This window comes from Trachurus trachurus (assembly GCF_905171665.1).
Source record: "Trachurus trachurus genome assembly, chromosome: 24".
Classification (NCBI taxonomy): domain Eukaryota; kingdom Metazoa; phylum Chordata; class Actinopteri; order Carangiformes; family Carangidae; genus Trachurus; species Trachurus trachurus.
This window is the reverse complement of record NC_139910.1, coordinates 15,129,744-15,149,953: the sequence shown is the minus strand read 5'-3', so window position 1 is coordinate 15,149,953 and position 20,210 is coordinate 15,129,744. Positions and strand designations below refer to the sequence as shown.

At 48.6% G+C, this 20,210-nt stretch overlaps 1 protein-coding gene across 5 annotated transcripts in view; it reads left to right on the top strand.

Annotated features, from left to right (window-relative positions):
- nhsl1b (NHS-like 1b) overlaps window positions 1-18,108 on the top strand; it is a 105,018-nt gene extending 86,910 nt beyond the window's left edge. For 3 of the 5 annotated variants that reach the window (XM_084000382.1, XM_084000386.1, XM_084000385.1), the window contains exons 3-8: window positions 1,142-1,269; window positions 3,413-3,620; window positions 5,874-6,005; window positions 7,866-11,165; window positions 12,217-12,340; window positions 15,408-18,108. In XM_084000382.1, the coding sequence (XP_083856508.1) occupies window positions 1,142-1,269; window positions 3,413-3,620; window positions 5,874-6,005; window positions 7,866-11,165; window positions 12,217-12,340; window positions 15,408-16,074 (4,559 nt within the window). In that variant the 3' untranslated portion in view covers window positions 16,075-18,108. The remainder of the gene's footprint in view (window positions 1-1,141; window positions 1,270-3,412; window positions 3,621-5,873; window positions 6,006-7,865; window positions 11,166-12,216; window positions 12,341-15,407) is intronic. The other 2 variants (XM_084000383.1, XM_084000384.1) reach the window with 2 other exon arrangements.
- Window positions 18,109-20,210: the final 2,102 nt, after the last annotated feature.

The following is a 20,210-nucleotide window of genomic DNA, read 5'->3' as shown; positions in this document are numbered from 1 at the left end:
TTTGGTGCACATGTTGTAATCCAACAAGAGGAGTTTTAATTGTGCATCACACACTGAATAAATCCCCACGATGAAGATGAAAGGCTCGCCAGAAGGGTGTTTTTTTTTTCCATTTCTATCAATAACATGCAGGGGGAACACACAAAAAGCTTCATTCATGCTTTCAGGTTGATACTGTAGGCAAGAAGGAGATGTTAAGAGTTTTTCAAGACCTGCTTTGTTAGATTTCTCCACCCTACAGGCTTCAGGCAGCAGTAGGAGCACTTATAATTCTCTACTGTGTATTTTAGTTGAAGCTTTAGAAGTAACACTACGTGTGATTAGCTGTTTGAAGACCAGACAAAGGATGCACTATTAGATCCATCAACGGACAGAGAGACAGAGAGATGATGTGCTAAACGCTCCCTGAGACAAGAGGGGGTGGAGGAGGAGAGGGGGGACAGTTCTGCCATCTGTGTGTGACAGACTGAAACTGATACCCCCATCCTTTGGTTGTGCACACACACACACACACACACACACACACACACACACACACACACACACACACACACACACACACACACAATCATTTACACACTCGCATCTTGATCACACACACACACACAGTCACACATACATCACAACCACATCACAGCAGGTGGTGACGAGAGGAAGTGTGGGCAATGCTTGGCAGCGTCCAACTGGGACTGCACTCACGTGACTAACACACACACACATACACACACAAACACACACACTCACACACCAAAGACATGCTATACGATGTAGAGTTCAGTGTTACACAGTCTTATAAATATTTCACACATCATTTGTATAATGGTGTTTTTGCCCGATTTATACTGACTACTTTATTCACAAATTGGTTTGTGTGTGCACACTGCAGTTCCTGACATGAGTATAATCAGTGATTATATTCACCACTGGGTCTGTTGAGTCAGAGCTGTCTGTGAGGTTGTATGAAGTGAACTAATGATGCTTGTTTCTCAAAATGAGGAGAACTGTTTTGTATCTCCGTCTGTTTCATGACAAAGTCTCATCAGCTACAGATTTGTGATGGTTATAGCTGCCTAACAAATGTAATTTCAGCTCATTTGAGTCAAAGTTTCACATCTTTTGTTCTTTCTTTGTCTCTCTGCAGAATGTGACAAGTTGAGGAAAGATGGTTTCCGGAGCTCCCAGTACTACTCCCAGGGTCCCACCTTTTCAGACCCCCTTCAGTCCACCAGCAGCCTGCAGGATGACGAGGATGATGAGAATGACAAGAAGGTATTCATATGCACAGAACACACACAGATTTAAATACAAATGAATATATCTAAATACATATTAATAAACACACCATTGTTGAGATATGCAGAAAGTAATGCTGATTCAGCAGCTCAGTTACCCACCTCCAGTGATTTAAACAGTATCAGTCTGCCCTCTAGTGGTTGGACCAGAAATGTAGATATTATATTCTCACTCTCAGTTAGAGCAACATTGTATATATAGACAAAGAGAGACATAATAAACACCTGATATAGACCTGCTGACTTTTGATTGTTTTTATAGTCTTTTCAGTACAGTTGCTGAGGTTTGTGTAAGTTCACAAGAGAGTGAGGGATGGAGAGAAACGGAGAAACAGAGGGAGGGTTGAGAGAAGTAGACAGGAATAAATTATAACCAGAGGATCAATCAGAGTATTAAATATTAGATTATTTATTGCTCTTCTGTGTGGTTCAACCATTAGTGTAGGGAAGAGAAGAGTAGATGGTTTGACAGACAGATGTGCTTCCTCTCCTTACTCCTTTCCTTTATCACCTCCCTGTCTTTATTTCTCACACACTAACACTCAAACATGATAAATGAGGTCCAGAACGGGCCAGCAGGTCTTTCACTGTTATTATCGGGGTCCCCATTGCCCCCGCCCCGGAGCGGAGCCCCTGGATGCCAGTCCCTCTCATTTCATGCCGGCCTTGACCTGTGACCTTCATAACACGCTGTTGTCTCTCTGAACTGTCGCCTCTCATCTCTCGTTATCCGTGTTTGTACTTTCTGCTCTCTCCATCGTTCAGCCACAGCCAATCGTCTCCCTCTCTACCTTCCTTCCCCCTTCCTGCCTTCCTCTGTTTGTCCCCCTTCCCCTCATTCCTCCCATCACTTCCTGTTGTCCTGAGGCCAGTGAGCCTAACTTTGCCTGACAGTGGCTTCAAAAGGAGAAACAGGGCTCCTGGTTGAGCCACAACGATGCAAAATAACAAGCCCTACCCCCCCCCCCCCCCCACTCATACACATACACATAACCCCACACCCTGTTGCCTCCCACTTATTTACCCATCTATCCATGCATGGTATGAATGAAAGGCACTAATTACTATGCTTTCCAGCCAGTCTGATGGTTTGGATTGTCAGAGTAAACATTAGTAGTGGAACCAGGGACTTCTTGCCGTTGTTTCATTTGGGAGATGCTGAGAAACACTGAAGATGTTTATTTTTTCCAATGGTGGAAAATCCGAAGGCGTTCCAGACACATTTCCGTGATGCAGTGAGAGTGAGCGCTGATGGTTTTGCTCCTAAGAACTGATCTTTAACCAGAGACACACGTGGACCGCTGTGGCACTGACTCTGACTCTGTGTGTATAGACACGTTTCAGAATCCGTGTTGTTCAATAATTGAAGCTCAAATGGATCTGGGCATTGACTGAGGTTTTGCTGTTGACTAAACAGCTCAATTTAAAGTCGCTACGCTGCAGTAAAACACTGTTTTCTGTTTCATCTCTGCGGTAAATCCTGCTCCACCATAGACAGAGCTCCTCTGACAGTTTAATGCATGAGTGATTCTCTCTTTTTCTCTTCTCTTCTGTTTTTTTTTTTTTATCCTCCTATTCCCAACTGCGCTGTTGGTTCACTCTGATCGGTGTTTGTGTATGTTGTGTCGTGTGTGCCGTTTATATACCATATATGTGTGTGATTCCATTTGGGTTTGATTGATTGTGAAATACATTTACAGCACCACAACAGAAAGGTCATAGCAGTGTTATATATTAACTTGTGTTTATGTGGCAATATATCCTGAACAATTTGCCCCTTATGGTTTTGGACAATTAAGTTCTGTAATATTTTATTCTCACTCACATTTTGTTCTATTCTTTTGACGTTTTTCTTTATCTATCAGTTTTCTGCTCTAATCCAACAAGGATTAAATCTTTGGTTTCTACAGTTTTCCATTACCTTCCATCATGTTTCATCTCTCTCCCCTCTGTCACTCATTTCCCTGTCTTGTTCCTTTCTTCCCCTCTAATTTCTTCCCCTGTCGTCTAAATTACTCCTTTTCACTCCTGTCTCTATCATCTCTCCTCGCCCCCTCTTTCCCCCCTCCTGCCCTGTCTCATTAACACTTTCTCCCTCTCTCTCTCTCTCTCTCCCCCAGTCCACAGCTTCATCAGCAGAAGATGACAAATCCCAGCTCTCCATGAGGCCCCAGACCCCTCAGGGAGGGGTGGGAGAAGGGGAGGTGTCTGAGGTTGATGGGCAGATTATATGGACCAAGCACGCTCCACCCCTCCCCACCCCGGAGGAGAAGATGAGGCAGGTGGCCCAGGCCGTGCCCACAGACATAGTCGCCATCAACGTCACAGGTACAGCCCATCTCCTGACCGCTGCACTCATTCAGCCATGTAGTTCATGTCTCAGCCCCTAGTGAGTAGTGACCAATCCCCATCATCAGTGTCCTGGTCCTCTAGTTCCCTCTAGTAGTTGATATCCAGTAGAAGTGTAGAAATATCAAACGACATTGAGTTCGATGTTGGCTCATCCATCCATGGTGCTGTAACATTCACCTCTCACTCTCTTACCATCGATTACACATCTTGTTTTGTTTTGTTTTGTATGTGTTAAGGGGATTTTCTGACGATTTAATCATGTCTCTCAGAGAGCATTGGGTGTTTAATGTTGAGATTCAACCCCAGGTTGGTGCAGAACCAGAAGATAAACAGCCAAGTAAAGATGTTGCTCAACCATTTTTTGGGGAGTTTTCAATCTCCCCAAAGTTTTTACTTATGCAATGTTTTGACTTTCAAAATCGTTGCAGAACAAAACCTGAAAACTTGCAGAAGTAAAACTTTTGTAAGCTTCCAAATTTCAATGTCAACAACCCAACCAAATTTATAATGGAGAAAAAACTGTCATGGTTACCGTAGCACAAAAATGAGAAGCAGAAGGAGAAAATTACCCATTAACACAATGAAAAATTAACTTTATAATAATTTGTCAAATGTCTTTTGCGCTTTCTGTGTCTTAATTACATCGATTGTCCCTCACTCTTAGTAAGGCAACAAAAAAAAATAGGAGGAATCTGCCCACTAGCAAAATTGTCAGACTGTTCCTTTAATCAACCCTCTGTGGCTGAGTGGATATAGACTAATCAATTACTGTGCCCAGTCATCCACAGAGGGAAAAAACTGTTTGTGTCAGTCATGGGTGTCTGGCTCCTCTCCTGTATCTCTCCCCTTCCATCATGCTTCTCGAAGACTGACCTTCACCTTCGTTTATGTGTGTGTGTGTGTGTGTGTGTGTGTGTGTGTGTGTGTGTGTGTGTGTGTGAGTGTCGGAAAATTGTGTGACAGCTCATCCGAGGGTCAAGGCTTTTCCACCGACTTGATGTCAGATCGCAGGCCGTTTGACAGATGAACACCCATACACAGCAAAACGCGTCAACGCCGTTCCCATGTTAGCATGTCTCTCACACACATATACGCATATATTTGTATATATTGCATCTCATCCATCGAGCTATATTGTTTGATATATTATAAGCTATTGTATCTACTCACATCTGCATAAATGAAGAGTAAGGTGTCGAACCTTTAAGTTCAGTATCAACATCTAAATTTTGCTGGTGTCAGTACCAATATAACTGTGATCCCATCATCCTTTAGGCACTAATGAGAGCTTAATGTGGTCCCACTCCATGTAAATCACTGTTGACTTCATCTGCTGTCACTTTAGATTAGTGAGAAAGAGAGAGTGAAACAGGCGTAGAGCGAGATCAGGGACTTTTCTGTCACTTTGAGGGGGAAACGTGATAGACACTATCTGCCCTCGTATCAGTTTCTATTTCCCTAACGCCTGCAGGCCGTCCCCAGCGAGCCAGATAGCAGAAAGAAGAGCAGTTCATAGTGAGATATTGCTGTTCCTCCAAGGATACTGGACGGCGAGTGAGAGAGATATTGAGAGGGATGAAAGACTGCGTTTGTGTGTGTGTGAAAGTGTGAGAAGCGCGCGGGCATACTTGCTTCATCTCATATCTGTCTTCTGCATGTGTTTTTGTGATAATAGCATGGATTCCCCCTCTCACACACACACACCATCTCACATCTAATGTGTGTTTATACCTTTACACAGTTATTTGTATTCAGGGTTGGAATTTGAACCATCAGCCAGAAAAAGTAAAGTTTTCTTTACCTAAGTTAAATTAAACTAAACGCTTCACAGCCATTCTCCACTGCTCTGATAATTAAGGCTCAGTCAATAAAACAGTGGGAATGGCTGGTTAATTGTTTTATTGTCCTTGGCTGGTGGGGGAAAATCTTAAAGGGTCAGTTCACCCTAATTATAATAATAATAAAAAAATCTCACTTACCTCTAATTGTATCTCAGACTCAATCCAAGTCTAGATGCAACAGGATGGAAATGAGAAAACGCTTCTACTTATGACTGAAGTGACCCTTTAGGTTTCCTGCCCTGTTACTGTCGCATGTTCAACAAAGTAAAAAAACACAAAAAAAAACACAAAACTCCTCTGCATGTTGTTGAGTTTTTTTCCCTCCGACTAACCGACTGCTGTTTGCCTGTGTGTCCGCCTGCCTTGCTCTCGCCCTCCCGGCTACCAGGGGCAGTGTTTGACCGACAGGCCAGCTTCCGGCGCTCCCTCATTAACACTGACACCGTGTCCCGCCGGCCCAAGAAGGTCAAACGCAGAAAGACAATATCAGGGCTGCCTGACAACATCAACCAGGAGCTAGGTATGGATCACTGTGGGGCTATAGTATGTTGCCCTCTACTGTCCATAGACCTGAACCAACACTCTGGACGAGTATCCCCCCTCCTCTCATTACTTCCTGTAACTCTAACTCTCTATGGACTCATGTTTCCATCAACGTAAACGTACACACTGACTGGACAATACATCACTGGTATTGTTCTGAGTATGTCATATTGAGAAGGAGAGAATGACACATGCAAGTCCACAGTGTTGGATCAAGGCCCTGCAGCTGTTCAGTCTTTTCGTTGTTTCAGTTACAAGTGTCCTCATTTGCTCTCCTCCACCCTGTTCAGCTGTATAGTATCCAACGCCAGGAAACCAGTGATGAAATCCCCCTCAGTTGTTTTGTGGTTTTAATATCACCCCCCCTTTTTCCTTTTCAAGAAACTTTTGCCACATTATAATCTCCTTTGAGACTTTGCCTGTTGGAAAATCATGTCACATAAGAGAAGTTAAGTACAGGGTTTGCCACACTTAAATACGTATTGTGCCATAATCCTTTGGGGTCAACTTTGCTCTGCCTCATTTCTGTGAATTGTGCATGTTAATTGTGTGTGTGTGCGCCTTAATCCTGGGGCCATATTGATAATCTTAGCATGTGTCCCATGTGTGTCTTACTTACCAACATAAGTCCACGACCAGGGCTCCTGATCATGGAGACACCAACCTTCTTCTTTTGTCTCATTTTTGAAACATAATGATCGTCCAAACCATGAGGGGTGAATATCAAATACCAAGGTTCAGAGATCCCGTACCCATAGTTACTCATCTGAGCCGGGTGTTAAGCAAAACACTAAGCTCACTAAGCTGACACCGGGCACCGCGTGGCTGCTGTTTATTTACACATCTCCTGAGCTGGAAGGTGACAGCAGTATTTAAGGAGAAAGTCGTCCCTCTGCGGCGATTAGGTTACCTGATAGGGATACAGAGCTTTAAAGTCTGGTTAGCGCCCAGCCAACGGCAACGGCGTCTGAATGTCATGATTACTGGGCCGGGGTAATTGTCCCAGTGCTTCATCCCTCCCCTCTCTCTGCTCTAGAGCTGCCTGCAAAGTAGACCTGCAGCTTAATCTATCGCAGCAGCAGCAGCAGCCAAGCTGTCACTCCAGCTTTTAGCAAAAGGAAGAGTGTATGTGTGGTTTAGAGACGACGCGAGAGAGAGAAAGAGAGAGAAAAGGAAGGACGCAAGAGTGTGTATGTTTTTGGAACATGAGCATCAACAGGAGGGACACCACAGATGGGAGACACACTAGACATCCTCTCCAGTTTTGCAGCACATTCTTCAAATTGTTTGTTTTCTAGCCGGTATGTTCAGTGTTTGTGTGTCTTGTGTTAATGTATCTGCATTCCTATCTGTATCTGCATCATTCTGTATGTCCTGTCCTGTCCTGTCCTGTCCTGTGTGACTGCATGACAATGTCAACAACACTGTGTTATGTGTGTACAGTTGTTGCGTCCATGTATGTGCTTTGGCTCATGCTTCACCAGCTGCCTCTCCTGGACCCCAGGAGGCTATTTGCGTCTCGATCGAGCTGAGCCAGAGCCAGCTAAGCAGGAGAAGCATAGTAGAGAGTCTTCTTCCTCTTCTTCCTGTCTCTCCTCATATCCTCTCCTCCTTAATGAAGACCAGAAGTTATTAACACACGAGGCAGGGTTACAGCAAATCAAATTAATTAGCTTCCCCGTGACCGCAGTTTATCTGACGGTGTAGCTGAAGAGCACAAGGGGGGGGGGGGGGGTATAGTGGCTGAGTAAGTTATAAAGGGGGAAAAACAAAGATAAAACAATAGATACCTTGAACAATTGCACATTTATCTTATTCTTTTCCTCTCCTTTGACAGCAGCAAAAGGACGCGGCGGAGAGCTCCGTCCGCAATCCATGTTCATCCCGGGACAGTACTCCACTTTGGGCCGAGTCGGAAGCGTCAACTCAACCCTCCGACGTTCAGACACCAGAGACTCGAGCTGCCAGACCGAGGAGGTCAAGGTCGTCCCCCCGTCCATGAGAAGAATCCGGGCGCAGAGAGGACAAGGGATCGCCGCCCAGATGGCCGGAATTTCCGCTTCCTCCTCCACGGGAAGTATCTCCGTCTCCAGCAGCGACAGCTCGGGGATCCTGATGCTGCCGCCGCATCAGTTTAACGGCGATCCCTCCCGCTTCCACAGTCTGCCGCGTCAGGGCGCCAGGGTGTCGCTCAGCGCCGACCCCATCTACAGCAGCACCCCCATCAAGTCGGAGGAGCAGGGAACGCCCCAGAGGCAGATCGGAAAGCTGCAGGTCGACGATACGGCGGTGCACATGAGAAACGCCCCGAGGACGGGCACGCTGCCCCGGCCCAAGTCTCAGGAGGTGAGGGGGACTCAGTCCAGAGAGTGGGGTGGAGGTCCGGCTTGTGTGGTGTCCCCACACGCCGCCTATTCCACCTCGCTCATCCCCAACGCCACCCTGTCGAGCTCGGCCGAGGTCATCGCCCTCAACACCTCCGCTCAGCTCTCCCACTCCCCGCTTTACCCCGTCCCCCGACCGCTCAGCGTGGCTTCGTCCTCCAACTCTGTGATCTCCAGCCCGGCCGCCTTCTCCCACAGCTCCACCTGCCCCGCCTTGGCCACGTCCACCCCGACCCACGCGCCGCCGATCGCCGCGGCCGCGCCCGCCAGCGAGTCGGGACGCTCGGACAGCAGCGCGCACAGCCGCAGCACCTTGGCCCCCACGCCGCCATCCTGTCTGCCGGAGGAGCAGTGGATCTACGACACGCCGGAAAACGTGGTGGTCCCTCACCGCACGCTGACCTCCAGCTGCTCCACGCCCATCAACCAGCTCTACAGCAGCCTGGACCTCTCCTCCCGGACCACCACCGACTCCAGCTCCCTCTACTCCCAGGACAACGACGGATACTACACCTCCATGCACATGGACTCCGGCCTGCGCTCCCGCAGCCACGGCAGCGGGCACGGGGCGGCGGCGGCCGGGCGAGCCGCCAGACACAGCATGTACGAGTGTCGCGAGATGGCCAATCAGGAAGACTCTGCGAGCTTGTACAGCGACCGCTCTCTGTCCCGCAGCATCTCCCTCCGCAAGTCCAAGAAGCCTCCGCTGCCCCCGGCGCGCACGGACTCGCTGAGACGCAAGCCTGGTCCGAAGAAGCCCCTCGGAGGCGTCAGCGCCATCAGCGGCGTCAACGAACCGAACGGGGCCATGCTCAACGAGACTCTGATCGCCAGTTTGCAGCAGAGCCTCCAAATCGGGCTGAGGGGAGGGAAAGGAAAGGGCGCGTCTCCGTCCTCGCCCTCTCACAGCCCGAGCAGCGACTACGACGACCCTTGGGTGCTGCGGCCGCGCAGTCACAGCAGCATCAGCGCTTGCAGCTCCGCGGCGTCGCTGGTAGCGGCCAACGCAAACTGCGGCGGCGGCGGCGGAGGAGGCGGCGTGTCCAACGTGTACTCGCTGTGCCACGTGACGCCCGCCCACAGCGACACCAGCAGCCTGCGCTCGGACTACGCCGACTCCTGGGGTTATTACATGGACTACCCTCGTAACCACGGGGACCAGAGGGCGCAGACCCCTCCGGTCGCAGATAACGCGGCGGTGGGGTCTCACCCGGGGGAGCTCCAGAACGGAGGCGAGATGCACGGCGTTGGCGGCCAGGCCCCCGGAGCGCCGGGTCAGGAGGGAGGCGTGGTGGCGGTGAAGCCCAAAACCAGCTCCTCTCCGGACCGGGTGCACAGACTGACCTCCCCCTCCAGCGGCTACTCCAGCCAGTCCAACACGCCCACCGCCGGGACCCCCGTCCCCTCCTTCATCAGGTCCATGTCCCCCTCCGGCGGCCGCCCCAAGCCCAAAGTGCCTGAGAGGAAGTCATCGCTCCTCTCCTCCGTGTCCATCTCCTCCTCCTCCACCTCCCTCTCCTCCAACACCTCTGACTCACTGAAGAGCTCTGGTCCTCCTCCTCCTCCACCTCCTCCCCTGCCCCTCTCCTCCTCCTCCTCCTCTGCTCCCAACACCCCTCTCAGCCCACCTCCGCCCTTCCCTCCCCCTCTTCCACCAAGCTCCCAGACTCCCCCATTACCAACCACTCCTCTGAGCCAGCTCCCCGCTTGCTCCACCTCCCCAGAATTCCCCCCTCCTCCATCCCCCGAAACACTAATCCACCCCAGTTCCTCCTTCAATGGGAGCTTCAGTCCTCCTCCCCCTCCGCCTCCCCCTCCCGTGCCCTCCTGCGGGCCCCCTCCGCCTCCTCCGCTCCCTGCTTTTGTCCCACCCTCCTTCTCCTCCTCCCCGGCTCCTGTGAAGGCGGTGAAGGATGCTCCCAAACCGGCCCCTTCCAACAGCCCCACAGATTCTTCCAAACCCCTCATCACCCCGTTTGCTCTACAGAGTGTACAGCTCCGCTCTGTCAAGCGGCCGGAGAAGGAGATTAATGGCAAATCGGACCACATCGATGCTCAGGAGGAGACGGGGGTGGACCTCCTTCAGGGTCTAAAGCCCCTGACCCTGGAGAAATCTCACTCCCAGGAGCGTCCCACCGTGTTGCCCGTGTTCAACAGCTCCCCAGAGGACGAGTCCCGTAATTCCTCACCATCACCTGTGTCAAAGCTCTTAGAGGAGTTGTCATTCGATTGCAGTATCACAGATGAGACACCAGATAGTGCTGTCTTAAATGGAAAAGAGGACCAGAGTTACTTTATCTTGAATGGAAAAGAAACAGACGAAGTGCAGGAACCTCTGCCAAGTCTTCCTAAGAGCTCCCCAGTCAAACAGAAGCCCCCAGCAGTCTCCAAGAAACCCAAACTCTCTTCTCTGCTGCCATTTAACCTGCCACAAATCAATGGACAAGATCCAGGTCACTATGAGGACACGGTTGATGGTCGGCGAAGACCGACAAAGGAAGAGGGGAAAGAGATGAAAAAGGAGCAACAGGAGGAAGAGGAGGAGATTTCACAGAGCTCTGAGCCGTTCGCGGAGAGCAGCGAAGCATCGTCAGAAATCCAGGATGAGCCACTCATCTCTGCTCCTGGCAGCCAGGAGACAAGTCTTGATCATGGACTGTGTACAGATGGAGAGGCTCAGGAAGAGGAGGATGAGGAGGGAGATGGAGCGAGCAGCACGACCGGCTCCATCAGCTCCAAGGAGGACGACGCAGGTGAGTCTGACTAATCTACTAAATTTACTTTTTCGCCAAATTAAAGTCAGAAAAGTGCAGACTTTGTGGAGAGGGAACAATTTAATTTCATTTGCTGATGAGTTGAGGCCATGACCATAATTGTACACGAGTTATTAGTGATGCTGCTGCTTGTGGCCGGCTCCTCGGGCAGCTGTGAAATTCATTTTGCCCTCCAAAGCAAAAGGAGGCAAACTTGAAACCCAGAGCTGTTAAAAGGTTTGAAAACTGTGGAAATAGCGCAGGAGACGCGGCTTATCACCGGGACGGCAGTGCTGCAGCCTCTCCACTTCATCCTTTCTTCCTCACTCTCTTCTGCATTTTATATGCACAGATCTTTCGTGGCTACTGTCCCTTCATTTTCCCTGCATTGCCCCCCCCCCCCTCACTCTCCCACTTCTCCCCCCTCTCCCCCATCCATCCTTATTTTTCAAATATCCATTTTGCTTTTTTCCCTCTTCTTTTTCTGTTAATCTCTTATCCTCGCTCTCAGCCTCTTATACTCAGCCTCTCTCTCTCTCTCACTCTGTCCCGCTCCCTTCTCCCTCTGAGGTGAAGGGAGGGAGAGGGAGAGAGAGGGAGAGGGAGGGGGGAGAGAAGTGTCCCAGGGGAGATGCTTTTTCGTGGTCGAAGGGAGAAGGGGGAGGGGCTCCGTCGTATCAGAGGGGAGGGGAACAGATCTGGTTAGGGGATGAAGGGGAGGATGGGGAGAGCGTAAAGTGAGACAGCCCGCAGCGGCTCAGGCAGTCGAAGCGCGGAGGTTGAAAGGAGTAGGAGGGGGAAGAGGAGGAGGAGAAGGAAGAGGAGGAGGAGGAGGAGAAAAGAGGCTGAACTAGAGGAGAAGAAAAGGAGAGGAAAGCTAGAGAATGTAAGAAGACAGTCCAGCACCTCCTCCGGTACCACTTCAGATTTCATAGCCTGCCAGGTTAATGCGACAGGACGGAGGATTCATCAGCATGTGCAAGTGTGTGCGATTTGTTTGTGTGTGTGTGTGTGTGTTTGTGTGTGTAACTTGTATGTTTCCGTGTCTCAGGTGAGGTGTTCGAGTCCAGCACGGCCGAATCGTCTCCGGCCCCGTCCACCAACGGGGGGAAGATGGTGACCCCGACTTCCACGCGGCCCCGGACCACCGAGGACCTCTTTGCCGCCATTCACAGGTACCATGATGCACTTCTTCTCTCCACCGCCGCTCCACTTCATCTACTCCAACTTGTCTCTGGATACATAATTTATTCCACCGAGCCAGTTTATTTTTCCTCTAGTACTCTGTCGTCCCGCTTTCTCTGTTTGTTTTTCTCTCCCTCTCTCTCTCTCTCCGTCAGCATCTCATTCCCTCTTTCTCCGCTGCCTTCCCATAAACCGCAACACATCACCCTGAACTCCCACCCCTCCCACCCTCACCCTTCAATCCATGATTTCTGTTTTTCAATCTCCGCTCTCCTCCTCTCATCATCCTCTCCTCCTCCTCCTCCTCCTCCTCCTCCTCTCACCCTCCACCTCTCAGTCATAACTTTACCCAGCGCTGTCCCATCTGCACGCGTATGCATCTGTCAAATAACCGGTCTCTGGGGTCTCTCAGCCCGGGAGCTTTTTTTTCTTCTTTCTCCCCTCTCTCTCTCTTTCTCTCTTTCTGATTCTGGCCACTGAAGGGCAACAATTTAGGAAGCTACATGAGTCAGTGGTCAAATGTTTATCGCAGCATCTGTGTTAGTGTAGTCAAATTAGCGTCGCTCGTTCTCAGCAGGAGAAATTGCTGTTGCTTCATCCATAATTTAACCACTCGACACCCTCTGGTCTTAATCTAGGTTAGAGGCCACCTGAGAGACCGACTCGCGCTTTCTCTCTCTCTCTGTGTTTCTGTCTCTCCTCCTCTGCTCCGGGGGTATCTGACATATATTGCATACGTGCTTCCGTGCTTCAAAGCGAGCACACACATAAATTTCTCATGCAGCCCGCCAGTTTGTGTTTCACGGTCACGTGCAGGCGGCAGTCGGAGTTCTCTTGAGCATCACAGGATTTCATTTCACAGGATTTCTCTCTCTCTCCCTCTCTTTCTGCAGGCAACAGATTGTGTATGTATTTATGGGGCAAACAGGAATTATTGTGCAGCTTAATTAGACATGAAGATTGTGTAAATGTGCGTGAATAAACCTCACCACAAACTGTATTTCGCACTTGCTCTGCCGCCGTCCTCCTCCATCACACCTCGCCAGGGTAGAACATATAGAGCAAATTGTCATAAGTGGGAAGTGATGATGGACTCTCAGCCGTGCTGTTTAAATTATGAAAGGATAGAAGAGGAAAAATAATAAACTCAGCCTCTAATTTATTAAAAATCCATTTGAGCTATTTGAATTTTAAAATATGGATTATTTATCCGTGTTTATTTATAATTTTAAATAGTGTCTTTCTTATTGTGATGCTGTCTGCACCTGAATTGCTTCCTCTCCCCTCCTCACCTGTCATTTCACCTCCTCATCCCTTGTCCTCTCCCTCCTTCCCTCTCTCTCTCTCTCTCTCTCTCTCTCCCTCTCTGTGTGAAAATGGAGAATGATAAAAAACCTTGAATGAAGCGTCCTCACAGCTGCAGCAGGAAATGCAACTTGTCTGGGGGGAAATCCTCCCAAACCAAACATTAACACAGCCAAGAGCAGATCGATCAAGTAACTCGGAGCCGTGTCTTATAATTGCAGTCTTGACCCTCGCTTGGCGTACGTTAAGCGTGCATTTCTGTTTTTCCTATTTGTGCGTTTGCGCCACTGCGAGTTCCGCACGGAGCCGAATTGGTCGGCTGAATTCAGGTGTGTGAGCGTACGCACGTGTGAGTGTGTGTGAGTGAGAGAAAATCTTATGTAATGCTGTTGGGCTAATGTGGCGAGGAGGCTCACAGGGGGACGACGCTAGACGGAGGTTGAATTTGGGGCACAGACGCAGATCTTGCAGCGGAAATCAGAAAGCAGACGAAGTCTCACACAAACCATTTCTGTCTCTACACCCCCACCCCCTCCTCCTCCTCCCTCTCATTTGACCTTCAGACTTATTTTCTCCACAGGTTCTTTGTCCTCTACGGAGGAACTTCTTTCTCTCCATCTAATCTGAGGATGAGGGATTTTGCCTCACCGTTGCCCTTCTCACGCCCTCTGCTTACAGTACCTTCAGCATCCACCCTCTCTCTCTCCCCTTTATCACACAATCTGTATTTTTCATGCCTTTAATCATTTCTGTCTCCCCTCTTCCTCACCCCCTGTGCAGAGGGGGCGCGCAGTGTGTGGGTGCATCCCTTCTAGAGAGGTGCGAAGTGGCAAGTAGCCCCTTCTTCCCTTTAATTAGCCATTCTCGTTGCTGCCGTCGCTGTGATGCTACCTTTGGATTAGCTGCAGTTAATCCCAGGGTGCAACCCCCGTTGTACCACCACAGATTAATAAGGCTGTCTCCCTGCTGGTCCTAATCCCCACATATTCTACCCGTGTTCAGCTTTATTGCTACGCTTTAGCACAGGAGGTATAGACAGTAGGCTGAGTGGTGTGCTCCACCACTCTGATACCCCCCCCCAAAAAAAAAAACCCCTGCTGAGAGAAGGCTGAATTGTCCTTGTGCGATTAAAGCTGCTTTGGGCACTTCTCCCACTTTTGTGTTGTGGAGTAATTTCATTGCGTCTGAGCTTCCTTGCAAAGTTGCAGCGTCTGCAGCTTCTCCTGTAAAGACTCATTGGATTTCTTTAATGATAAAATATATATATATATATATATAACTCTTCTTCTCATTATTCTCTCTTTTCCTTTTTCTCGAGCGTTCACGCCAAACACTGCTCTTATTTGTCTGACTTGTTTTTAAGAGCCGTGCTGTGATGCATGATTGCTGGGGGCAGAGCTGACATATGGCAAATTTAGGACAACGATTTTTTGGCATGTGGGCCAAGTATTCTGAATACAGTTTTTGTTTTATTTCATCTTCAACAACACAAACATTCGCAAGGTCACATGTAGGAAATCCCACATGCTGCAGCCTAATTTTAATTAAAAGTAATTGGATGTGATGTGTTCACTGACAAAACTGCCCCCAACTCCTGCATTTTCTAATAGATTTTCTTCTACTCGCTCCTCTGACACATCAATGTTCAGTTTATTTTACTACTTACCAGTGAATTAACGCTGCTTGCACTCGCTCACTCTGCAGAATTTCTACAAACATGTCATTAATCTGCTCGTCCCTCTCCCTCCCCAGGTCAAAGCGCAAGGTCCTGGGTGGTCGCAAGGAGTCTGAGGAGGAGAAGTCTCGGGGCGGGAGCCAGCCACAGTCTCCACCCGTCACCCCCACGGGCCCGCCGTCCCCGGCGACGGTGTCCTCTCTGCCCCGGCAGTCGGGCTCCATCCAACGCAACCTCCGCAAGTCGTCCACCAGCAGCGACACCTTCAAGGCCCTCCTCCTCAAGAAGGGCAGCCGCTCCGAGACCAGCTTCAGGATGTCCGCCGCCGAGATGCTTCGCTCCACCGACCCCCGCTTCCAGCGAACGCGCTCCGAGTCGGCGTTGGACCCTCCCGCTTCTTCGCCCTCCTCCCCGACGGCGCCGCACAGCCCCTGCACCTCCCCCAGTCGTGGAAAACGGGCGACGGACGAGTGGAGCCGCTACGAGGCCTTGGCTCTGTCCTCGCCCACCTCGCCGTCGTCCTTTTCTATGAGCGGGTTCAAGTACGGGCGCTCGCGCACGCCGCCCTCTGCCGCCAGCAGCAAATACAACGCGCGCAGTCGACTCCTCAGCAGCCCAATGACAGTTATCTGCGAGCGCGAGGGGGAGTTGGCCGAGAGCGAGTACGGAGACACTGTGGACGGACTGACTCTCCCTGTGCTCAAAGACTCCAATGGCACTTTATCTGAAGAGAGCAGAGGTTAAAGAGCTCATTCAAGAACTCATTCGTCGTTAACCGGGCGGGGGGGGGGCAGGAAGAGGAGCCAATAGGAGGCCCTTCCCGCCCCCTCTGCGCTGCCTCTGAGGGAATGGACTAGTCAGGTCCTGGTGTGAGGTCAGAGGTCACCCCATCACCCTGGACCAGGCTGAACTTTAGTCTGAAGTGGAGAACTGGTTGTGCTGCAGCTTTTTCGAAACTCTCCAGATTCTCATCCTCTCCTTCGTTTGGTGACTCACCCTTTGTGTTAAAAGAATAGTGTTTCTTTTACGCCTGGTGTTCTTAGTTTGTTTTCTATTTGTTTTGCTGTTTTTTTTTTCTTCCCTTCTTTACTTGACCTCGTCCTTAACACGCAGGAACCCTTTAGTTTCTTTGAAGGACAAGGTTCAGACGGCAAACTCAAGGTGAATCGAAGGAAGTGAAAAGTCACAAGTTCTTTGCTGCTGTGGTGACGACGTAGCTAGGCAGTTGGAAAGAGTGGAATGTAAAAAAGGTGTGCTGGACGACGGCCTCGTGAATCTTCTGAGCTTCTGCCTCTCTCCTGTTGGCTCTGGGAAGTGTTTGGAGAGCACCATGGCCGGCGGACGTTGGCTTCAGAACAACCCCACTGCGTTGTGGAAAGAGCTGGAGGACGTGGCGCTGCAAAGCGGAGCGGAGCAGACGGGCTCCGTGGTACAACTTCAGTTAACGGTTATCACCAGGTTTCTTTTTCTTCTTGGCTTTCTGCTCTTATGGTTCAAGTGGTGTCGTTTGCAGAGCTGGGGTGTATTCAGAGGTTCACAGAAAGTGCAGAGGGCTCAGTGCTGCCACCTAGTGACGGGCAGGAAGTGGACAGTGGGTCGGGGTACGAAGGCTCAGCCAAAACAGCAAATTTACTCAATGAAAAAGGCTCATAAAACCTCTATCAATTAACTTTTAGTTTGTAGATTTTGCACTGTGCATAGGTCTTTTCTTTGTTTGTGTTTTTAAAAAAGTATGTTTTAAAGCTTGTTTTAATAAACAAGTGATGTCAAGACTTGTGTTTTGAAGGTTAAGAAAGAATCTAAAAAGCCAGAAAAAGCAAAATCTTACTGTCCGGGTCTTTTCTGTGAGCATGTTGGTTACCAAAGAGATGAAATTTAAAAAAAAAAAAAAAAAGCGTATCTGGCTGTTAATCTGGACGTGAACACAATCAGAGTGTGACCACTTGTCTGACACCACGTGCATATGGTCCAACCATTGTTAAGCTTGCGGAGACCTACTAGAACCTTTTTAGGGCTTAAATGATTTCTATAATGCCGCTGACCTTTCTGCTAAATTGATCCCTTTGCAGTTTTATATGGTTCTGTATGTAAATACATAGAGAAATGAGTTTTAAGTAACAGTTTGACTTATTTTCAAATGAATTTGTACATTTTTAGAGAGCCCTGTGTTTGCTGGAAAGGAGTGGTTTCCTTTTTTTTTGTTTTGTAGATTATTTATTTTCACATAGCAGGGTGACAGTACGGTGAACTGTCAAGCAGGGTGATGGAGGCGCGGGGGAGCGGAGGGTTAGGAGGGACGAGGAGGAGGGCCACATTTACTACGCTCATCCCGCCAGTTCATTTCTTTCAAAAAAAAAGAAAAAAGGTGCTTCAAACATGCAATAATGTCAATATTTATGCTTCTACTGCCCTTACTCTCCTCTTGTGTGCAAACACTGTTTTTCACAGCTGAGTAAATGTGGTCCCCTCCAGAGACATGAACCGAGGTGACAGGCTCGACACGTCATAACCTCCTAACAGCCATAACACCCTGTGGTTTAATCACCTGTGACCAAAGTGTGTCTCGCCCCCAGCTCCCGCCTGACCGTGATTGAGCACTTGGGTGGGGGTGGGGGTGGGGGGGGCCCGGGCTCATCTCGTAACAGGGGAAGGTCTCAATCGCAGAGAGCTTTGTGAAAAGACTGGAGGACAGAGAGGAAGTTGGTGAAGTAGTGGAGCTGAAGGCAGGCTGCTAACACTCTTGTGTATGTCTGTGTAATAAAAACAAAACAAAAACAAGGTGATATTTAAAGCGTCTCTGTGTGGTTTCTCTCCCTCCGAGTGATTCACAGCCATCTGCCCGCCCCAACACCCCAAATCACCGCCTCATTAGCGCCATCGCCATGGCATCCACACTCGTCCGTCATCTGGAAAACTCCAGAGGCCACCGCCACCTCACCCCACCACCCCCCCCTACAGGGTCATCAGTTATGTCTCCATCTGGACATCCTATTAGGACACTCACTGAATCACAGGCTCAGCCCATAATAGACATTTCCACCGTTGCACAGTTGATCGGTCGTGACTATGTGACTTCCACGTCCCCTCCAGTTCCACACCGCCGTCGCCGTGAGCGTGCATTCCCAGAGGCACAGAGGCACTGTGACGGCCTTCGACTGCCATCCCTCCTCCACCCTCCTGTTTAGCACAGTCACCTGTCCTTCAACACTCCACAACAACACCGCGTCCATCTGGCTGTCAGACAGAAATCAATACACCCCCACCCACACTCCCCCACCCGCCAGCATAATCACACTATTGACACTCCACTGCTTTTCCTCCTATACTATTCAACACCCTGTGTGCCGCACCCTTAAGACACAGATGCATGAGGTGACAAATGAAACAGATCAACCATATTGACCAGAGAAGCAGTGGAGGTGCCAGCTGAATAGTCATCAACTGTGTTTTAGTGCCTGGAGAGTTTCTGTAGAATGACTCAGCCTGATTAACACGGCTCTGAATATTCAGCCACAAACAGCAAAATATTATATTTACATTTTTTTTACACTTACTTTGACACACTGGTGCAAAATAGAGAAGTGTCTGCTCACTTAGGCTTTTGAAAAGGGCTGCATCAGTAGCTTTGAATATTTTAGTGCCTTAATGAAGAGTAATATATTTTACATTACTGACAAAAATCTATTCTCCTCCTTCCACATCTTTCAGTGCCAGAGTGCTGAGGAAAAAATGAACATGCACAGTGTCTGTCAATGTCAAAAACCTTCAGTCACCTTTTGTTTTCAAAAGGTTCAATTATATTTACATAAAAATTGAGTTGTGTGCATACGGCTGCTCCGTCTTCTCAGACTGACAGTCAGTAAACCAACAACAACAAAGACGATGCCAGTTGTCTCTCCAAAATTAAATGTCCAATTTTTGCCATATAAGACAATTGATGTCAATTTTTGACCCGTTGTCTCAAGTTGCCCTTGTATTTTAGTTGAGATCATTTTAATAGAAGACAAGCATCATCCACCATGATGCTTTTAGGTGAATAGTTAGGTTGGGCCTGCAGATTGAAAATATTTCAAAAAATAAGATAAAGATTAGATGAAAAAACTAACAATTTGGTAAAATGAAATAAGAAATATTTGTTTATTTTATATTTTTCTCAGATACTATATTCCTCTTGGGAAATAGACTTCAAGCCCTGACCTTCAAAGGTAGAGAATTTGTTATTTCCAACAGCTTCACAACACTTTTGACTTCACTTCTGAAGTTCAGTGTCCTCTACAATTCAAACTTTTATAATCATAAATTCAATAAGGTATTTAATTGATCAAAAGGGGAATTTATCTATTAACCATAACTGTGCGAGTCCTTTCTCAGCAGCTTTCCTGCTATTCTCTGTCGTACATGACAGTATATTAATAGGATTTGGGTTTTAGAATGTTGGCAAAACAAAACATTTCAGAACAATTTCACGTTCACTTTGTGCTGTTTCATACACTAACTCACTTTGATTAAAATAATAGTAACGTTCAGTGATAATGAAAATGATTGTTTTTTTTACAGCCTTGATATTCACCATGGACTAAATAAACTGAACAATCAGCCGCCTGTCTGTGTGAAATAACAACAATGCTTTGGCATCAATGTAAATTTAACACACAGAAGACAACCACTCACACACTCCCACAGTTCTTCTGGCAATTCAAAGTCTGCAGTCTCTCTTGATTTACAATATGGGATGTGGTGGGAAGAAACTGGAGCCTTAGAAATCAAGGCAAGGAAAAAGGAGAAAACCTGAATCACAATGAAGCACTGCTCATTACCGCGCATTAATTTTACAAAGTTAATCTCTAGTCTCCAGAAAATGAGTTTTGTCACTGAAGTAT